This window comes from Malaclemys terrapin, chromosome 2 (assembly GCF_027887155.1).
Source record: "Malaclemys terrapin pileata isolate rMalTer1 chromosome 2, rMalTer1.hap1, whole genome shotgun sequence".
NCBI classification, from domain to species: domain Eukaryota; kingdom Metazoa; phylum Chordata; order Testudines; family Emydidae; genus Malaclemys; species Malaclemys terrapin.
In genome coordinates this window covers 87,706,636-87,728,956 of record NC_071506.1, presented here as the reverse complement: position 1 = coordinate 87,728,956, position 22,321 = coordinate 87,706,636, and the positions used below count along the sequence as shown (strand labels likewise).

General features: G+C 39.4%; 1 protein-coding gene across 1 annotated transcript in view; it reads right to left on the bottom strand.

Annotated features, from left to right (window-relative positions):
- Window positions 1–22,321, bottom strand: part of NDUFV2 (NADH:ubiquinone oxidoreductase core subunit V2) — a 38,531-nt gene that overhangs the window by 2,588 nt on the left and 13,622 nt on the right. Inside the window, exons 3-6 of the mRNA XM_054018386.1 lie at window positions 13,648–13,710; window positions 13,450–13,566; window positions 10,485–10,653; window positions 6,786–6,895 (exon numbers count right to left, since the gene is read on the bottom strand). Of these exons, the coding sequence (XP_053874361.1) occupies window positions 6,786–6,895; window positions 10,485–10,653; window positions 13,450–13,566; window positions 13,648–13,710 (459 nt within the window). The remainder of the gene's footprint in view (window positions 1–6,785; window positions 6,896–10,484; window positions 10,654–13,449; window positions 13,567–13,647; window positions 13,711–22,321) is intronic.

The window sequence follows — 22,321 nt, the reverse complement described above, 5'->3', positions numbered from 1 at the left end:
GGCAGAGGATCAGACAGGGAGCCAGTGCGAGGATTCAGCATCAGGGCAATGGAGAAGAGTCTGCAATGGTTGCTAGAGCAACTAAAGGAGAAACAAGAGACCATGCACTCGTTCCAGCAATCCCATCAAATGGAAAAGCAGTTTCTCCCTGCATAGCAAGCTGAGCAGCTGAACAGCCTGCAATATAGAACCTGGTGAATCCTGTGACTGAACAGCAGTAGTTTCTGGGGGTTACCCTGTGCAAAATGGGCCCAGTGGATGACGCGGACACATTTTTAGTGACTTTTGAGAAGGTAGCAACAGGAGCCAGATAGGATAAGGGATCATAGGTCTTCTGAGTGGCAGCCTATTTATCAGGGGAAGCCTAGGCAGCCTATATGGCCCTGTGCAAGGAGCAGACCCACAACTATGATGTGGTAAAGGCAGTCATCCTGGATAGGGTAGGCCTTTTGGCAGAAAAATACAGATTTTGTGCCACTAGGTGGTCTTATGGAGTATGGCACTTAGCCTTTCTGCAAGTTAACTGACTGGGCTCCCTGCTGGCTAAGGCCAGATATTCAAGGTGTGGAGGAAAATAGCAGCAGCCATAATATTAGAAAAATTTCTCCAGAGCTGCTTTGAAAACACATGCATTTGAGTCTGGAGGCAGCAGTCAAACTCACAGAAGAGTTCATGGAAGCGGACTTCTCCAAGAGAGATGTCCAGCCATTTCAGAGACCAGACTCATGGAAGAAGGGGGGCAACCTGATTATAGCATAGGCAACCATTTGTGTGGTTTGTACCAAGAGCTTCCTCTAATAAGCATAGCCTGTGACACAAACCCATGACTTAATATTCCTTTCTGCTGCCCTCTTCTCCCTCTCTTCCTGCCAAACAAAAACAAGGGGAGGGGGGAGACACACATCACTGCCTCTCATATACAGGCAGGAATTACCCAATTTACTTGTTTGGAGAGCGCACAATGTTAGTGTGGTGACAAACTACAGTAACTCCTCACTTAAAGTCATCCCGGTTAATGTTGTTACGTTGCCGATCAATTAGGGAACACGTTTGTTTAAAGTTGTGTAATGCTCCCTTCTAACGTCGTTTGGCAGCTGCCTGCTTTGTCTACTGCTTGCAGGAAGAGCAGCCCCTTGCAGCTAGCTGGTGGGGGCTTCTAACCAGGGTGGACCGGCAGTCCCCCTAAGTTCCCTGTGCAGCAGCTGCCCAGCAGGCTAGCAACTGCAGCTGTCCCTCTCCCCCCACCCCACCGCTGCCATGTGCTACTCCTGCCCTCTGCCTTGGAGCTGTTCCCCAAGACTCCTGCTTGCTGTGTGTGCGGGGGCGGGGGGGGCTAATGTCAGGGTGTCCCCCTGCACCCTGCTTACCCCATCTTCCATAGAGCGGGGTGGTGGGACGCCACGGAGGGAGCTTGCAGCAACTGCCCTCTCAGCAAGTTGATCTAATTAACAAGGCAGTGTACTTAAAGGAAAAATGCGCGTATCTCCCTCCATTCCTGCTGCCTTGTAGAGTGAGAGAGTTAACCATTGAGGGCTCAGCCAATTGCTAGTTCATCATTTAGCAGTAAGGGAAATAGCCCACCCTGATTCCTCCACCTCAACCAAGCTTCACAATCATCATTGCTGTGTACCTGTTTGTTTAAAACTTATTGGGGGTGTGTGTGTGTGTGTGGGGGGGGGGGGGGGGGGAGTGAGAGAGAGTCTTTTGTCTGGTGAAAAAAATTTCCATGGAACCTAACCCCCTCATTTACATTAATTCTTTTGGAGAAATGGGATTCACTGAACATCGTTTCGCTTAAAGTTTCATTTTTCAGGAACATAACTACAACGTTAAGTGAGGAGTTACTGTATACACTTACAACTGGCTTCATAATTACAACATCTGATACTAAAAACAATGCTATGTTGCATATTTTTGCTATTCAAACCATAAACTGTATAAATACAGGGATTTCTTTAAGATTTCTGTAGTCAGACGACAAACTGCTCAAAGCCCCTATGAAAAAGGCCTTGATTCAAAAATAAAGAAGGGAAGATTCGAGGCTTCCATCAGTACAGGGCAGGGTTAAAGAGGCTTGGATGTTTTTTGTAACCTTAACTTGGAATGGCCTAGTTTTATATATGTTTGGTGTTTGATATCACCAATATTCCTGCAAAACTTTTTAAGCAATTGAATCACTGATACGTATTTTCACCCTTAACCCCAATTTAATGAATACTTTTGTCTGGGAATTTTTTAAGACATAGTGGGAAATAGCTGTAATGTGACTCAATTGAGGTAGACAAGGAGAATGCCATTTAAGGTTTGGAGCTTAGCTCCCTCTATCCTATAGTAAAGTGCACAAGGGTATGGTCTAGCTCTAGTACTTTTCTATGAAATCTGCCCTAAGTGTCTTAGAAAGCATACTAGATTAGGCCACAGATTTAAGAACTTGGAATGAGTGATTAGCTCCCTTCATCACATATAATGCACACTGGACAGGCCTAGGACTCTTCAAGTGTCTTTTTGTACAGCAAGCTATGAAAAGCATTCTGGGTTACACTGATCTACAGCTGCACGGCTCCTCTCCTGCAGACATTCTTAGATCATGGGTCCAAGCACCTAGAGCCACGTCAGTATCTCAAATACCTGGTCCCCTGTCACTGTACTTTGGTGTACTTGAATGCCTTTGGAGGCTTTTCTATCTTTCATATATCTGGGGAAGATGCATCACTATCATGCCGTAGGGCTTGTCTATACTTACACACTGGTTCGGCAGCTGGCAACTGAACTTCTGGGTTCGATTTATCGCGTCTTGTCTGGACGCAATAAATCGAACCCAGAAGTGCTCCCCGTCGACTCCGGTAATCCTGCTCGCCGCGAGGAGTATGCGGAGTCGAAGGGGGAGCCTGCCTGCCGCGTCTGGACCATGGTAAGTTCGAACTAAGGTATGTCGACTTCAGCTACGTTATTCACGTAGCTGAAGTTGCGTACCTTAGTTCGAATTGGGGGGTTAGTGTAGACCAGGCCTTAGTCTCATCAGCATATCTGTTTGGAAAGCGCATCACCAACATGATGCCCAGGAGTACCCTACTCTTGGGCATCTTATCTGTGTAGGAATGTGTGCTGGTGGGTACACTGGGGCACAGTATCTGAACTAAAGTCATCAGCACACTGCTTAGCTTCCAGCTAAGCCCCTAAGTAACCTAACAGAGATTCTTATTTCAATTTTAACTTAAAATTTGACTGTAAAGTGCAGAAATTTGATGTGCACTGAATCTTGACTTCATAGATTCATAGATTATAGGACTGGAAGGGACCTCGAGAGGTCATCGAGTCCAGTCCCCTGCCCGCATGGCAGGACCAAATACTGCCTAGACCATCCCTAATAGACATTTATCTAACCTACTCTTAAATATCTCCAGAGACGGAGATTCCACAACCTCCCTAGGCAATTTGTTCCAGTGTTTAACCACCCTGACAGTTAGGAACTTTTTCCTAATGTCCAACCTAGACCTCCCTTGCTGCAGTTTAAACCCATTGTTTCTGGTTCTATCCTTAGAGGCTAAGGTGAACAAGTTCTCTCCCTCCTCCTTATGGCACCCTTTTAGATACCTGAAAACTGCTATCATGTCCCCTCTCAGTCTTCTCTTTTCCAAACTAAACAAACCCAGTTCTTTCAGCCTTCCTTCATAGGTCATGTTCTCAAGACCTTTAATCATTCTTGTTGCTCTTCTCTGGACCCTTTCCAATTTCTCCACATCTTTTTTAAAATGCGGCGCCCAGAACTGGACACAATACTCCAGCTGAGGCCTAACCAGAGCAGAGTAGAGTGGAAGAATGACTTCTCGTGTCTTGCTCACAACACACCTGTTAATGCATCCCAGAATCATGTTTGCTTTTTTTGCAACAGCATCACACTGTTGACTCATATTTAGCTTGTGGTCCACTATAACCCCTAGATCCCTTTCTGCCGTACTCCTTCCTAGACAGTCTTTTCCCATTCTGTATGTGTGAAATTGATTTTTCCTTCCTAAGTGGAGCACTTTGCATTTGTCTTTGTTAAACTTCATCCTGTTTAACTCAGACCATTTCTCCAATTTGTCCAGATCATTTTGAATTATGACCCTGTCCTCCAAAGTAGTTGCAATCCCTCCCAGTTTGGTATCATCCGCAAACTTAATAAGCGTACTTTCTATGCCAATATCCAAGTCGTTGATGAAGATATTGAACAGAGCCGGTCCCAAAACAGACCCCTGCGGTACCCCACTCGTTACGCCTTTCCAACAGGATTGGGAACCATTAATAACAACTCTCTGAGTACAGTTATCCAGCCAGTTATGCACCCACCTTATAGTAGCCCCATCTAATTTGTATTTGCCTAGTTTATCGATAGGAATATCATGCGAGACCGTATCAAATGCCTTACTAAAGTCTAGGTATACCACATCCACCGCTTCACCCTTATCCACAAGGCTCGTTATCCTATCAAAGAAAGCTATCAGATTGGTTTGACATGATTTGTTCTTCACAAATCAATGCTGGCTATTCCCTATCACCTTACCACCTTCCAAGTGTTGGCAGATGATTTCCTTAATTACTTGCTCCATTATCTTCCCTGGCACAGAAGTTAAACTAACTGGTCTGTAGTTACCTGGGTTGTTTTTATTTCCCTTTTTATAGATGGGCACTATATTTGCCCTTTTCCAGTCTTCTGGAATCTCTCCCGTCTCCCATGACTTTCCAAAGATAATAGCTAGAGGCTCAGATACCTCCTCTATTAGCTCCTTGAGTATTCTAGGATGCATTTCATCAGGCCCGGGTGACTTGCAGGCATCTAACTTTTCTAAGTGATTTTTAACTTGTTCTTTTTTTATTTTATCCGCTAAACCTACCCCCTTCCCATTAGTATTCACTATGTTAGGCATTCCTTCAGACTTCTCGGTGAAGACCGAAACAAAGAAGTCATTAAGCATCTCTGCCATTTCCAAGTTTCCTGTTACTGTTTCTCCCTCTTCACTAAGCAGTGGGCCTACCCTGTCTTTGGTCTTCCTCTTGCTTCTAATGTATTGATAAAAAGTCTTCTTGTTTCCTTTTATTCCCGTAGCTAGTTTGAGCTCATTTTGTGCCTTTGTCTTTCTAATCTTGCCCCTGCATTCCTGTGTTGTTTGCCTATATTCATTCTTTGTAATCTGTCCTAGTTTCCATTTTTTATATGACTCCTTTTTATTTTTTAGATCGTGCAAGATCTCGTGGTTAAGCCAAGGTGGTCTTTTGCCACATTTTCTATCTTTCCTAACCAGCGGAATAGCTTGCTTTTGGGCCCTTAATAGTGTCCCTTTGAAAAACTGCCAACTCTCCCTCAGTTGTTTTTCCCCTCAGTCTTGATTCCCATGGGACCTTACCTATCAGCTCTCTGAGCTTCCCAAAATCTGCCTTCCTTCATGAATCCAATAAGCTTAATTATAAATTCCTTCCAGTTGTTTTTTTCAAACTAGGACTGTCTAAAGGGTCATATCAATTTTTTAAATATGATGGACCCATACAGATTTTTGTGGGGAGGGAAGGGTTTGTTTTTGGGGAAGTTTACTTAGTTAGTTCCTCTAAACTTCAGTTTTGGTAGAAAACTTTTCTGTTCTCCACTGACAAGCCTCCCTAATGATCAGTTTCCACTGAGGCCCATCTATGCAAGAAAAAGGCTTAGAGACATTTTAAAATAAATGAAAACTCACATCTCCAGCAGTCACTTGATTCCCTGTTTTAAGCCCAAAGCCAAATTGCTATTCTGAAATTCTTGTTTAAAATATTCATAACTTTAAATTACAGTTCAAACACCTAAACTTTGACCTTGTTCACCAGGACTAGATTAATCCAATGTTAGGTTTTCTCTCTCTTCCATTTTTATGCTTTCTAGTAACAAACAAACAACCCAAGACTTCTTGATATTTTTAATGTCACATAACTTATGAACCCTTGTCTGATTTACTTAAAATTGGCTAGAAAAGGTATACCATGTTCACCAAACTCAGAATAATATTTTCAACATCATTATCAACATGAGAGGGAGGAAGGGAAGGGGTAGAGAGGAGGGCTCAATAAATAAATAAATAAATAAGGAAAAAATCTCTTATAATGGAAACTGAATTTGCTGAAGCTGCTACCACTCCAAAATATGTTTGTTTCCCTTAATTGATTATAAAAACAAAACAAAAAAAACCACACTATCAGAGGAGAATATCACTAAGAGTGAAAGAACTTCAAAGACTGAAAAAGGATTTGATAGTTGTTGTTTTTTTAAATAAATAATCCCAGAGAGAACCAAATCCTCCTTCAACTAAAAGGTATCTATGAAAGTGCCCTAGTTCTAATGCTTGGATACTCCAAAATGTATTTCTATATGTATTTTAATTCTCTTTCTTCATGATCCTTTTATGAAAATATGTGAACATTAAAAAAAATCCACTGGTCTCAGGAACTTTACCTACAACACAGTGTATTGATGTGTATTTTCATGTAGAGGATATCTAGAAGATGTTCCAGCTCATGAACTGTCCCTCTCCCAAAAAATGAGAGCTTCTTCTCTTTACATTGATAATTAAGCCTAGGGAAGTCCTGTTCCAATATCATTTTGAGAGACAAGCCACCCACAGCATAGCAATATAAACTATCAGATTAATAGGTCAATTAATAACTTATATTGAACTACTAGAATTTCATAATCTAAAACAATGACAATCATTTAGTGTAATAATTAACATACCAGTTAAACAAAACATTGTATCTTTCAAACAGAATGAAATACTTACATAATAATTATCATTTATTTGTACCATCGGTGCATTTACGCAAGCGCCTAAACATTCAACTTCTACCAGTGTGAAAAGTTTATCAGGTGTTGTTTCCCCAACTTGTATACCTACAGTAATAAGGAATATTAGGTTAAGTGGTGATTATATAATACGTTTAAAGCAAAATCTTAAATATTTCACAGCTAATCTATTACTGTTATTTCACTTCATGTTGTAAAACATTTGTATCTTATTTTTACATGATTTTGACCATTTTCCTAATGTCAACACTTAAACAGCTCCAAGATGCTTCCCATGAAGTAAAAAAAAACTTCATAAACTGAAACCCCTCAGATACATTTTAAAAATTGATTTACAGACCTGCTTCCTATTTCATAAAAACATTTTCTAAACCAATTATAGGTATTATTAATTGTAGACTACTATTCTATTTTTAGGAAACAATGCAATAGGAGAAGTAATTTAAAAAGGAATTATATATTACAGCAGCATGGTGGTCAGAACCTTGTAGATTCAGGCATTAAGGCCCCAATCCTGCTAAGAGTTGTGCATGAGCTTAACTTTAATTCCATAAGTAGTGCTGTTGATATGCATAACCAGTGCTAGGTCAATTAGAATACTGTCATTAATTTAAAAAGGATCAGTATTGGGCATAAATTATCTATGGGTTAATAATTATTACAAAGAAACTATGCAAATAAAATTGGATGAATAATAGCAGCTGGGAAGAAACAAAAGAGATCACAATTTTGTGAATATGGTCAATTTCTGTAAGGACAGCTAGCAGTGAAATGTATTTCATTTCAAACTATACTCCCTGGAACAGCTTCATACTTTTTCATGTGGCTCCCAGGGGACTACAAAGAGCACTCCATACCATATTTTATCCCAACAAATTCCATTTTGATAGGTTACAAACAAGGAATGTCATCTTAATGTCAGATCCACACAATTATATCAGCCAGGTAGACTTTGAGTCAATATTTAAGGAACTAACTTTTTTAAATATTAAAAGATCCAAAATTACTAAGTATTACAAAGATATATTCCATACCAGGATAATGAAAACAGTCTGTGTAGCAGTTATGTTAAATTCAGCTACACTAGTCCTAAAAGCATATAGCATATATTCAAGGACATTATAACAAGCCTGTCAAAAGTTTTATTATTTATCAAGAAGCATTCATGATATTGTGTGTACATATGCAAAAGCACCACATATTATAAGGCAAAATAACTGGAAGAAGTCATGTGTACTCCAGGAGACTGCACTGGCTTCCTACTTGTTTCCTGGTGAAATTCTAGTTATTGGTTTTGACCTGTAAAGTCCTGCATTATTTGGGAGCTGTGTACCTTAAAAACTGCCTATGTTTTAAAAACAGACACCAAAGATTGGTTGAGATTCTTGAGCTGCAAGTGCTTAGATATGATCACTTATGGCTGGAGACAGACCATCCAACTGGACAGCCTTCGACCCTTCTTCCCCGACTTAACAAGCCAAAGGTTTTTAGTGGGAGTTACCTTCAGGACACTTTACAATTCCTAGCTGTTTTGACTGTTTGATGGGGGAGCCCTTCTGGCTGCACTGGCTACATTTTTAGCAGCTATTTAGTTGCTGGCATTTGTACTGTAATTTATAGTAAGTAATATACATAGCAGTGTTTGAGAAGTGTAATGTACTAATGTGAACAGTTACAATAACAATGTTAGACAATCACTTCACTGATTTCCAGATTTTCCTATCTGTGCAACCTTAATATTAAAATCGTAGCTATTTTTAATTCAATTTCCTTGTTTAAAACAATTAAGAGGGGAAGAAATCACTTGTGCTTAATAGCAGCACTACTAAAATGGTCCCCATTAGACTGAAGTTCACAGCATGGAGTGTTAATTTCACCCCTTTTCCTGTGTTTTAGTTTGGTTGCAGAGAATTCTCTCTTACATTTTGGGGTTACTTATCTTTGCTACAGAAACCCCCCCAACTTTTCATGAAAACTTAGAATTTGTGGAATATTGTAGAATATAGGAAATATTACAAACACCCTAAAATTGAGGAATAAAAATGTTTTACGCAGCTTCAGTTTTTTTCCTGTTCTTAATGTTAAGACAATTATTTTAGAGAATTGAACTGGGTGTTAAAGCAAGTCATTTACAATCTCTCTCACATCAGTTTTCCCACTGAAAGCATTAAAGTGGCAGTCCCTGTTCCTACTAGACTATGGAGGGAGAATGTGCACTGTGAGGTCACAAATGCTTGGGGCTTCTTTAGGCTCTGCTAAAATTCTTAGCAGATGCCCATGGAGCATATTTAGAAGTGTTTTTTCCCAAATAACTTTAGTTTCCCCCCTCCTACTCCCTCCAAACCAAGAAAAGGCATTAGTTCTCAATGAGTACTGTGCTGTCACGATTTAAACTTTAGACATCAAAAAAATTTGAACTTAAAAAATTTTAACACTGGAAAAAAACAGTTTTTACTCTCCTTTAAAACTGATACTGGGATTTTGTTCAAACTTTCAAAAAAATTCACCTTTGGACAGAGACCAAGCATGGAAAATTTAAGCCAAAAAGTGCATGTTTTGGAAATCTGCATGCATAATAAAAGGTTATAATAAACTGTTTACTGCCTTAATTATAGTGGTTTGTACTAAGAGCTTCCTCTAATAAGCATAGCCTGTGACACAAACCCATGACTTAATATTCCTTTCTGCTGCCCTCTTCTCCCTCCCCTCCTGCCAAACAAAAACGAGGGGGGAGACACACATCACTGCCTCTCATATACAGGCAGGAATTACTAAATTTACTTTACTATTAAGGATTTATAAATTACATTCCCATTATCCCATTTAAGTTAAACAAAGATTAGGGTAACACTCATAGCAAATGTCTCTTCCCTACACACTGATCCATGTGTTGCAATATTAAATATATGCATCTAAGATATGCAATATTAAAGATATGCTGAAGGGAACCTGACTAGCTGAGTAGACTGTTGTATGTCTGGTAGTCTTGCTCTAAGATACATTACTGGAAAAAAAATAAAGGATCAAATCAACACATTTAAATCCCTATTAAGTTGGAAACAGTTATTTTTTCTCAGAACTTGAAGGCAAGCCCTTGCTCAAACACCAGTCCTTGATTTCAGATATATTCAAACATTTACTTGGATTACTGGAGGAAAAAAAAAATGTGGTTCACAGCTACATTAGAGAAAATAAATGGTCTCCTACATAAGCAAAACAAACAAACAAAAACTTGATTTGAGACCCCTGTTCCAATTGTTTGAAGATACTGACACAAGAGAACATGCCTCACCCTCAAGGGGACGGGATAATCTGAATGTTCTCAGGTCCCCAAAATTCACCTTTTAACTTCTAAAAAGGACAGATTTATTACCTGACAAATTGCCTATAAAAACATCAATGGGCACTCTTAGCCAATAGTTCCCCCCCCCCCAACCATCACACTTATCTCATTCTGCTATTAAATATACTTATTCTTTTTATTTCAAATATAAAGTTTTTCAAATTTAGACTTCAAAGAATTAACTTATGAATTTAAGTATATTTTTTTTGTATTGTCACCACCATATCAATTCCTTGTTTAGAAAGCTTTTGTTGGATAGGTGAAATGTTAAATATTGTAAGCCTGTAAAAACACAAATAGTTATAGAAAACATAATATCAATTTGCATCATACCAAGCTTCTTCTGAATGGCCTCTAGTATGCCATCAGAGTCTCTCAGCATGCAAGGTGTAGTTGTGCAGATCTGAATATGATATTTTCCAACAGGCTTCCGATTATACATTGTATAGAAAGTTGCTACTTCATATACTCTCATGGGAGGCATCTGTAAAACTTCAGCAACCTACAGGATGGGGAAGAAATTTTTTTTCTAATTTTTATTTTTGTAGGGCATTACTAGAATAATTTCAGCTAAATGCAGTATTTTCAAAAGCACTAATTACATTAATTCTGGTTCACAACACTGTAGTAGTATACAAACGAAAAAATACAAAAATTACTTCTGCATTCTTGTGTTCTGAAGATAACCATAACAGATCACCACTATGACTCTCAGACCTTTGACAAGTGACAGGTTGAAATGTATATAGTTCATGTTTCTGAGCTGGCAGACCAGGTGCCAGCTCATGCCCCGGCCTCACTGAACAGTGCATAGCAAGACACCAGTCTGACACACCTTTCTGTTAATATTGCTAAAACAGGTATTAGACTTGTAAACATGCATTTAGTGTTTAGATTTCATGAAATATTTGTAAATTGCTGTATATGTTATTCTCACTTATAATATCTGTAACCCATGCTATAAGGTAATACTTAAGTGTTTGTTCTGAAACTGTAAATCCAGTCAGGAAAGAAATATCAAAGTGTGAAATACTGGTTTGCACCCATGAAGAAGTGTCATCTTCTCCCCCCAAAAAGAAGGTCTATAGACATCAGACAAGCCATTGTGGACAAAAGACTTTGTTGACTGCTTCCCTCAGAGCCCTGAAGAGGGTGTACCCAAGCCCTCATCCCATCACAGCTTGAACACTGGGGAAGGGAATAAAAATGCCTGTGAAAGAGAATTTATTATTTCTATGGTGCTTGAACTCTGAGGGTAGAGGATTTCTAAGCATAAGCAAGGAGTCCCCAGCTGTTTTTCCTGGGTTAGCTCTAAAAGATAGTCTGCTTACTATAGAAGTTTCTATTATCTTTCAAAATCTAACTCACTTCTGTGTGTATGCATACCTGCTTTAACACTGTAAATAACTCTTTTTTCCTAGTTAATAAACCTTTAGTTTGTTTGTTACAGGACTGGCTATAAGCATTGTCTTTGGTGTGAGATCTAAGGTGCAAATTAACTAGTCGGTCTTTGGGACTGGGAGTAACCTGAATATTGATGTGATTTTTGGTGTAAAGCAACTATCACAAAGTCACTGCAAGCAGCGGGACAACATCAAAAATAATTCTTTGCTGGAATGAAAATTGAAAGCACTGGAGAACTTGGTCAGACTACAAATAACTGTATCATTGAATGATACTGTTTCCGAGCCTCCGTATTACAGCAAAGCTCATTTTAAGCTGGGTGCTACAAATGATCAACTAAATGAGAAAGGACTTATAGGACCTCCAGGCATAAAAACAGCTTAGTGTCACTTCATCTGGCAAACATGACTGAGAAGATTGTAAAAACTACTAAAGCAATACGGTGATCACCTATCAAAGCCATAGGACTTTTTTTTTGTTTTATTGTTTTTTCTGAAATGACTCCTCTCCCAGAGACATTTTGGAAAGTGTTTTTTACCTCTTAAAGGGGCATATGAGGAGACAGGAGTTGAAACAGCTACATTATTCCCAGCAAAACTCTGGGTTATTTATGAAGAAAACGTCTACATTTCCGTTACATTACTTCAGCTGAAGCTGTGCTGGGAAAGATTGTTAAAGACAACCAACACTGCTCCTCAGAAGAACATAATTAATATTAGATCGGGTCAGAAATTTGCCAAAGGAACATTTTTTCATTGGAGAATGCCAATTCATTGAAATGTTCCACAGAAACAGTTCTATTTGGACAATGGTCCAACAGAAAGCACACAGAACCCAGCTTGCCCCAGCCTCTCTCGCACAGGGGTGAGAATCTTTGTCTATAGATGTATTTAGACATTTGTTCACAGTGAAAACTCCACCTGCAACTGGTGGGTATGTACTCACCATGGCTCAGCCAGGCCACCACTGCCACTACCCATGCTCCCGTGGCTACACTGCTATTTATACTTGTGCTGCTCATGAAGAGCTAGCATGAGTATTTGAACATAAGCAAGACAATCATACCCCTAGCTCATAGTGTAGACATAGTCTAGAGCTGCGTTTCTCAAACTTTAGCAACCCGAGGACCCCCATTTTTATTTTAAATTTTTCCCAAACCCCCAAGATCCTCACCTCCACTCCACCCCTCCCCCCAAGACCCCACACCCCTACCCCACCTCTAGCCACCCCCGCCTTCACTTCCCTGCCTCTTTATGCCCCCTCCCCCGAGTGCGCCCCATCCCTGCTCCTCTCTCTCCCTCCGAGCACCTCCTGCATGCTGCTGAACAGCTGTTCCCTGGCATGCAGGAGGTACTGGGAGGGAAGTGGAGGAGATCAGCGGGACCTGCGGACTCCCTGGAGTACCCTCGCGGACCTCCAGGGGTCCGTGGACCCCAGTTTGAGAAATGCTGGTCTAGAGTAGTTTCTCCCACATCCTCCAGATAAAGTATTACATTCAGCTGCAGCACAGATAGGATTCTCTCCCAGCTGAAGAAAGGGAGTCTAACCAGTACTTTGTTCCTCTTTCCTTTCCCATCAGCAGTGAACAGTCCCACACCTCTGCTTCAACCTTCTTCATTAAAGGTCACAGCAAGTCTGAATAAAGTTCACTGAAGTTTTGTTTTGTGGATACTTTTGGAGTTTCTAGTATTAAGCAAGCATCATGTGCAGAGGCAGGATTCTCCTACAGGGAAATTTCTGAATTTCTGGGATTCTCATGATCCTGTGCCAAATTTAAATTCTTGAATTAGCTTATTTTAGTATCGAAATTATAATTTTCTCGTCCTATTAGTAAAGCTAAGATTTAGCGCAAAAACTAGTAACAGTAATGCTTTTAAAAAAACAGATTAAATACCTTGTTCATCGCTGATATGGGCAACCATCCATTCTGTCTCTGGGCCAGATCTAGTACTGGAATCACAGCAGCTGATCTATGTCCCTCTGGGTAGTTGTTTACTATTGCTTCTATTCTCTAGTTAAAAAAAAAAAAAATTGTTTACAACACTTACTTAAGATTCAGATTTGGATACTTAACATACCCTTTTCTCCATACCTTATAGTTTTCAGGTGTAAAATCAAATGGAGTATCTGGGTTATTTTCAGGAGTATCTCTGTGCTGCAAGGAAAAGGAAATAAACATATCAAAATATGATTTTAGACACACACACTTTAAGGCCAAAAGGGACCATCATGATCATCTAGTCCAGTGGTTCTTCAACTGGGGTACACGCACCCCTGGGGGTGCAAGATGCGCCAGATTTTTTTAGAAGGTAAATCATCAAACACACAAATTAAGCACAGGCACGTAAGTACAACTACTTTGTTTAATCAAACCTATGTATTTATTAACATTATGCATTTTTAACCATTACTGTAATATACAACAAAAAATATATCTAGGTTTAAAGAACTGACCTACTTCAACGATTTTTGATAAGGGGTGCGAGAACATATTTTGAGAACCAAAGGGGTGCAGGCTGCAGTAAAGGTTAAGAACCACTGATCTAGTCAGACCTCCTGAACATCACAAGTTACAGACACGCACCTAGGAAAGAATTCACTGTAGTTACTTGGGGCCTTTCCTCTCTAACGAACCATCTTCAGTCATTGCAGATATTTACTCCGTTAACCTCTGTCCATAACTACTCTTTCAAATTTGTTTTAAGACCTTGCATACAATTGAGGTCAAACCAATGGACCTGCAGTTTCCCAGATCACTTCCCTGCCTCCCTTCCTCCCCTTCTTAAATATAGATTCATAGATTATAGGACTGGAAGGGACCTCGAGAGGTCATCGAGTCCAGTCCCCTGCCCGCATGGCAGGACCAAATACTGCCTAGACCATCCCTATATAGGTGCTATATTTGCAGTTTTCCAAACACAGGGTACAACCCACCAAGTTTACAGATACATTAAAAACCTTTGCTACTGGGCTTGCAATTTCATGTACCAGTTCCTTTAATATTCTTGTATGGAGATTATCTGGGGACCCTCAGATATGGTCCCATTAAATCTGTTTTTAAAGAAAAATTCAGGATATTTTAATAAGGGATTCTCATTTCTATAAACACTAAACTATCTACTATTTCAGATGAGTTTGCAAGCATTTAAAATCTCACCTTGAATTTTAACTCTTACATGTCAGAAGTTGGAACTCGAATATTAAATGTTAGGCCAGCAACTATGAAAATTTGTATTAGCAGTTAAAGGAAAAATATATAACTGCACAAAAGTTTCTTTTTACTCTAGACAGGAACTAATTAGGTTTTCAAAGTAAGCGATTCTGTGACAACAGTAAGGTCTGATCCATGAATCCTGGCTCTTAATCTTACCAGCATTTATTAAAAGTCATTTTATCCAGATACATTAGCCTACAGTACATAGTTTCAATACAATAATAAATAATCTGATTTGACAAAAAAATTTCAAATAAGAAAATTTCACCATATTCCTGCAAATTCCTAAATCACTCTTAGAGAATTATCAGAAATTAATAATGCTACATTTAGTCTTTAATCTCAAAATGGATGTCAGATGGAATACAAAGTATTCTAATGTCCAAACGCATACATTTATTACACCACTATGCCGTTTGCAATTTTGGGTCCAAATTGATACTAGTTGCCGTGATTAAAATAGAAAGGTACTAAGCCTATTTTCAGTTTCTCTCAGACATAAAATTAAAAATTCCCATCTGAAGGTGTTTGCTCTTTTTGTAATATTTTATTTCTTCGCTCTAAATCTGAGAAAATTTCTGGATTTAGAAGGTTTATCACTAAGGCCCTAATTCTGCTCCTGACTACGTGGGTAGATCCCTGTACCCATGCAGGGCCCCATTAAAGTCAATGGAACTCAGCAAGGTCACAGGATTCGGATGACATATAAACTGCAGCACTGGTACCTAAAGAAGTACTTCTCTATTTTTAAACAGGAAAACCCCTTCACGCTGGATCATTTCAAGACATTAGGATGGGCATTTTTAAAAATAAAGTCTTCTGGGCATTTTAGTGTGAACTGATTTTTTTAAATTGAAGTAAATTGCCTTTTAAGCAAAACAGACCATCCTTTATTTTAAATCATCTGAATTAAATTATGAATTTGGCCTCTGAAAAATCAGTCCAAGTAGTAACAGGTTGACCTGAAGAGCTGTGTGTAAGCGTGAAAGTTTGTCTCTCTTATCAACAGAAGTTGGTCCAATAAAAGATATTACCTAACCTGCCTTGCCTCTATTTTTCCTTTTAGATTTTTATATTTTATATTTTTTTATATATAAATATAAAATAAAATAAATAATAGTGTAGAGTTGTAGGCTTGGAGCACTAAGCAATCTGAAACATGCAGACTACTAGTTCAGGTCCATTTGCCCACCAGGGTGGATAAAAATCAAGACTTCAAGATCACCATCATTTTCTATAGTTTCAGAGTTATATGCCAATGATAGTGTTTCAGTCACATCACGTACATCACTGTAGCAAAAAGAAAAAAAAAATCTCCATCATCCAGAAACAACTATAGATAAGTTTGTTTTAAGAACCAGCAGATTACAAAAAGAGGTAACTGATGAAAAAAATCGCCCGCTTTGTTTATGCAACAAAATCTCCTTTCCATATGATTGAGAACCCTCACTTCATTAACATGGTTCAATCATTAAGACCAGGATACAGTCCACCCAACAGAGCAGATGTTGCAGGCAAACTGCTGGATAAAGTGTATGAAATAGACATTGAGTAGTGTGCAAAAGGTCTAGAGGGTAAAATTGTTAACCTCAGTCTTGATGGGTGGAGCAATGTCCACAATCTTTAGAAATCTCACATTGATACCTTCTTTGTGTTTTGTCAAATCTGTAGTGCAAGTGTTCTTAAAATGAACAATATGTGCTAGGTCATCATCGAAGACGGCTATAACATGAAATATATGGCATAATAAGGGTAAAACAGCAGGAGACCTACAATTCTCTGCCAAGGAGTTCAGTCACAAATTTAATTAATGCATTTTTTTTTTTTAAATAAGCATCATCAGCATGGAAGCATATTCTCTGGAATGGTGGCCAAAGCATGAACGGGCAAACGAATGTTTAGTATATCTGGCATGTAAATACCTTGCATGCTAGCTACAAAAGTGCCATGCAAATGCCTGTTTTCACTTTCAGGTGACATTGTAAATAAGAAGCGGGCAGCATTATCTCTAGGGTTCTACCAAATTCACGGCCTTGAAAAACATGTCACGGACCAAGAAATCTGGTCTCCTCATGTGAAATCTGGTATTTCGTATGCTTTTACCCTATACTATACAGATTTCACGGGGGAGATTGGTGTTTCTCAAACTGGGGGTCCTGACCCAAAAGAGAGTTGCAGAGGGGGGTCACAAGGTTATTTTAGGGGGTCACAGTATTGCCACCAATGTTCCCTCTATTGTTTTCGATTCCATGTGCGTAATACATTTTTTTTTTTTTATGTGCACCAAGGTAAGTGCGGATGTGTGCCACCAATAGAAAAAAAAAACCTAGATATAATATATATATTTTAAAAGCTACGATAGGGATAATTACTCCATCCAGGACAGGTTAGGCATTTTAGAACTCACTACTCAAAGAATTAAATTTAAGTACAAGAGAAATAAAAATTATGAAATGCATAGACCAGTCAAAACACTAAACTAACACACTTTGAAAGAATAAAATTACAGAGAATAGATGTGCATTGTAGGAAGTACCAAGAAGAAGTAACAACAACACAAGTGAGAGTGTGCGTGTGCTGGCTGCTGGGGAAATTTCTGAGAGAGACTGTGTGCCTTAAAGAGACAGCACTCACTGAAAGGCACTTTAAGGCACTCTCCTGCTCTATCCTAAATCTGAGCCCTGTCTCTGCTGCTCCTGCTCTGCAGAGATGGGGTACATGTGAAGCGGCGGGGGTGGGGGGAAAGACAGACAGAGACCATGTGAGCTGGCTGCTGGGGAAGTCTCAGACAGTGCGCTGTCTCTTTAAACAAGACACTCACCGCCCAGAGGCTGGAGTCTTCAGACCTCAAACCGCAGCAGCTGAGAGTCCTGAGCCAGGCTGTCCACTCTGCCCTGCAGATATGGGGTACGGGGCAGAGGGACACCCTGACATCAGCATCCTCCTTCCCTGCCCCCTCCCCACTCTGCACAGCTGCAGGAGCAATGTGGCTGCAAAGCAGCAGGGGGGAGGGGCACCTGAACACACGCTGCTGGATGCACACACACTCTGCTAATCAGCTGCATGTCACTTGCCTGATTTCTGCACCACTCCTGGCAGCAGCTCTGCCTTCAGAGCTGGGCTCCCAGCCAGCAGCTGTCACTCTACAGCTGCCCAGCTCTGAAGGCAGCGCCGCCACCACCAGCAGCAGAGCAGAAATAAGGGTAGTAGTGCAACAAAACCCCCAATAACCTTGTGACCCCCCCAATCCTTTTTGTGGTTAGGACCCCTACAATTACAACATTGTAAAATTGACCAAAATGGACCATGAATTTGGTAGAGCCCTAATTATCTCCTATATATGTAAACAAACTTGTTTCTCTTAGCAATTGGCTGAACAAGAAGTAGGACTGAGTAGACTTGTAGGCTATGAAGTTTTACATTGTTACATAACTGAACTCAAAAATAAAACAAAAAATTACATTTGTAAGTTGCACTTTCACAATAGAGAACTCTACAGTACTTGTATGAAGTGAATTGTATTTCTTTTGTTTAGCAGTTTTACAGTGCAAATATTTAATTAAAAATAATATAAAGTGAGCACTGCACATTTTGTATTCTGTGTTGTAATTGAAACCAATATATTTGAAAATGTAGAAAACATCCAAAATATTTAATAAATTTCAGTTGGCATTCTATTGCTTAACAGCTTGATTAAAACTGCTATTAATCGCGATTAATTTCTTAAAATTACAGTTAATTTTTTGAGTTAATCACGTGAGTTAACTGCAATTAAATCAACAGCCTCAGTTTTGCATTTTCTGGTGTTTGTGAGGAGACAGACTTAGGTTCTTGTTCCAACAAGACCAATATGAATGGTTTGGTTAGTGCTAGATTGTTTTTTCCTGCATACTAAATGGTCTCTTTGAAAACTTCTCATCTAGTAACAGGAGAGGTTTCTTTCTTGTTTTGTTGAAATATGCATTTGATTTCAGAGAGGGAAATGACTAAAAGGGTAATTCACCACACATCTGAAAGACCTATTTATGTTTCACATAATGCTCTCTGATCCTCTTTTCACTTAAGAGCCTGATCCAAAGCCTACTGAAGTCAGGACTGTCTTTCGATTGACATCTGGGCTTTGGATCACGTCCTTGAAGTGTACCTTGGAAGATTAAGATCTGGGTTTATGGTCTGTTGAAATCCCACCCATAACAGCTAGCAAGTTTAGAAGTGAGGCCATCTGGACACCAGTGTGCAGGAAACAGGAACTGGCAGCATGTAGTGGCATATAACCAGGTAAGACTGAGTTTTTCACCCCATATATGAATTCATATCCAGAATATGGCAACAGAACCAACCACCCCCATGGGAGTACCATATTCACATACTCAGACTCAACTGATTTAGCCATTTTACAGTGTCTCCTTTCATAGTTTGTAGTTTCCGTATTTAAACACATGTCCACAGAACAATTACATTTGCTAAATATTACTTCCCCATTCAAAGTGCTACATATATAAATGCTAAAATTAACAAAACTAACGCTCTCAAAGTGCATGTTAATAGTATGTGCTCCTACTTCAATTCCGAATTATGTAACCCCAACTGGAATATATTTATCTGTTTACAATTAATTTCCCTTTCTGATAAGAATTATAGAAAAGGTAATCAGATATAGTAAATATACATTACTTTTAGAGAGTAGTTTATATTCAGTATACATTAGACCCATCTGTACAAATTGAAAAATAGTATAAAAAGCAAAGAGGAATACAAATTGGTTTGTTTTAGGCAGTCTCCCCCCCCTTCATTAGATTTTTCTATATAAGGAGTCTGATTCTGCACCATTGAAGTCAATGGGAATTTTGCTATTGACTTAAATGGAAGCAGGATTGGGGCCTTAAATGAGGGTGGGGAGAGAAAACAACTTTTTTGGAAATAGCATGCAAGAATAAAGGCAGCAAACTTGATCTGTGGGTGACAAAGCATTCAGCAGTTCTCTTACAGTTCAATTGTTATTTCTGCACTGCTGGCATTCCATGAATTTAGAGGCTGCCATTAAATCTTGGAAGAATATTTTGTTGTAAATTCTATTTTCAACTCGACAAGACATAGCATAAATACGTGCACTATTGTAACTGAGGATTTTCCTGAATTTGGGAAATTCCATCTTTGGATTTTAAGATTATATGTCAAATACACAGAAAAAATAAGAGAAGTTATAAATGACAGTAGATTTTCCCCTGGTCAGTGTAAAGATTTTTTTTTTTTGGGGGGGGGGGGGGGGGGGCGCAAGGTTACACACTAGAATACCAAAGGAAAATTACCTGAAGAAAAGAAGGGACTTTGTACAAGCATATGACGGACTCTCTGAGTTACAGAGAAATAGGATCCTTTTATTGTTCTTTGAAGCTTCCTCACAGAGTTCCTTACATAGCAATCTTCTGCCATTTCTAATAGGCACACCAGACATATGCCACACATCCTGGATCTACTTCTAGATCTTTGGTTTTCCTCCTAAAATGTCAGTTCTTTAATCTGTGTTTTATTTTAGGATTTTAGCCTGCTGTTTGCTTTCTTTGTTTTCCTGTTGTTCTTCTCTGACTCAGTTATTCTTGTTAACACGTTCTTAATTTCTGTTTGCAAAAAAGTCAGCTTGATTTCTAAAATCTCCATCTTTGTTTGGATTACAGTTGTTATTTCTTGGGTATCTGTCTGCTTGAAGAATCTCAAGTTGGGGGAATAATAAATGAGGATTGTATCTGCTGCCACAATCTCAGCACAGTTCTGTGCTGCAGAGCTCTGAGTGGTTACGTTAGAAGCTATACAGCACGTTAAAGCTAAAAATTTCCATTTGTTGGCTTCTTTAGCGAGCTCCCATTAATGATGTTTTGGGTGACTAAGAGGAAGAGTTTGTGTAGAATTTGAGGGAATTTTCATCAAGATCTTGCAGAGTTCCAGTCACACAGTTGTGCGGGATCGGTTTATCTCATGGTCTCTAATCTCTTCTATTTAATAGAAATATAACATCTATCTTGGACATACACTAGCTCATTTTATCCCTGAATAAGGGCTTATTTATACCTTTTCCTAGGCGCAGAATTCTGGAGAGTAAGAGTAGGCTCATCGCTGAAGCATCAGTGCCGGGAAGCAATTATGCCTGAGTGCTGGAGGGAGCATATTAGGAAGTGCCCCTTGCTATACTTGTTGAACAAGCGCAGACAGAGTTTCTTGAGTACAGCTATGCAGGTGTGTGGGCGGGGCAGGGTCATGCTTCACCCAGACACAACCTTTCTGTTTATGTAATCAGTTCCATTCTTTCCTCTGTATACCCAGTGTGACATTCTGTACCTCAAAATAGCACCCTGGAACTCCCATATTCATCACTGTGATAGGATTATGATATGTTTTGTACAATGTATGCCTTGTGAGGTATCATTTTAAAAGTCTTAATCTGTTGAAAATTACTCTTATTTAATTGTACGTACTATCATTATATGAGAAGTTATGAAGTATTGCTATGTGTGTTACTGAAATATGTGGTAAGTGTGGTAAGCCCACAACAAGCCTTTCAGTGGCAACAGAGGAGCAACTAACACTGACAAGACAGATTTACATCAGGATCAGCCAGACATGTGTTGATGACCCATCGAGAAGAATCCACTCTCCCAGAGATTCCTCAGACTGCACATACACAATGGGAGCCACTTAACCCCCACATCACAGCAAGGATCTTTCTAGAACCCGGGAGAAAGTATAAATGGAGGTCGATGACATCACCATTTGGCCTCTCTACTTCCCCATCTCAACACCTGGAAGATCATTTGGAAGACAAAGACTTTGAACTAGAGAAATTGGTCCAAGGCTGAGAAGGAAATTCAGTCTGTAATAACAACTATAAACTGCCTGGAACATCCAGTGCAGCAAGAAAAGCTGTTTGATTCAAATCTTGCTTAGTCTGCGATAGTGTAGAATTTAGACAGTGATTCTATTTTTATTTCTTATGTAACCAACTTTAACTTCCGTGCCTAACGCTTAACTTAAAACCTAGCTTTCCACAGTTTTATACTTACCAGTGAGTTTGTCTAAGGTGCTTGGGCAATCTGCTTAGATTACAAAGGCTGGTATATGTCCACTTTCCTTTGACAAAGTAGCAAACTAATTAATGAGCTTTTACTGCTCAAGAGACGGCCTTGAGCAGTGTAAGATGGTACATCACTGGGGTGCAAGGCTGGGGCTGGGTAAAATTGGCTGGAGTCTCTCTGCGTATAATTCATGGGTGGCTTATAGAGCATTCATGCAACTCAACTGGGCGTGTGCCTCCACATGTTGATGGCTGAGTGATCACAGCACCTGTAGGGGTTTGCTATATGTCACTAGCACAGCACTGTGAGAGACAACCCAGGCTGACGAATTTAAGAGGACTCAGCAGTCTCATGTCACACCCAGTTTCTCATTTGTGTAGGTCTTTAAAAAGTGTTTTTCTCCCTTGACACTGTGAAAGATGGAAAACCTGATTGTAAAATAAAAATTTGCAATGGGATTACTCCTTAGAGAGTATAACACTCTA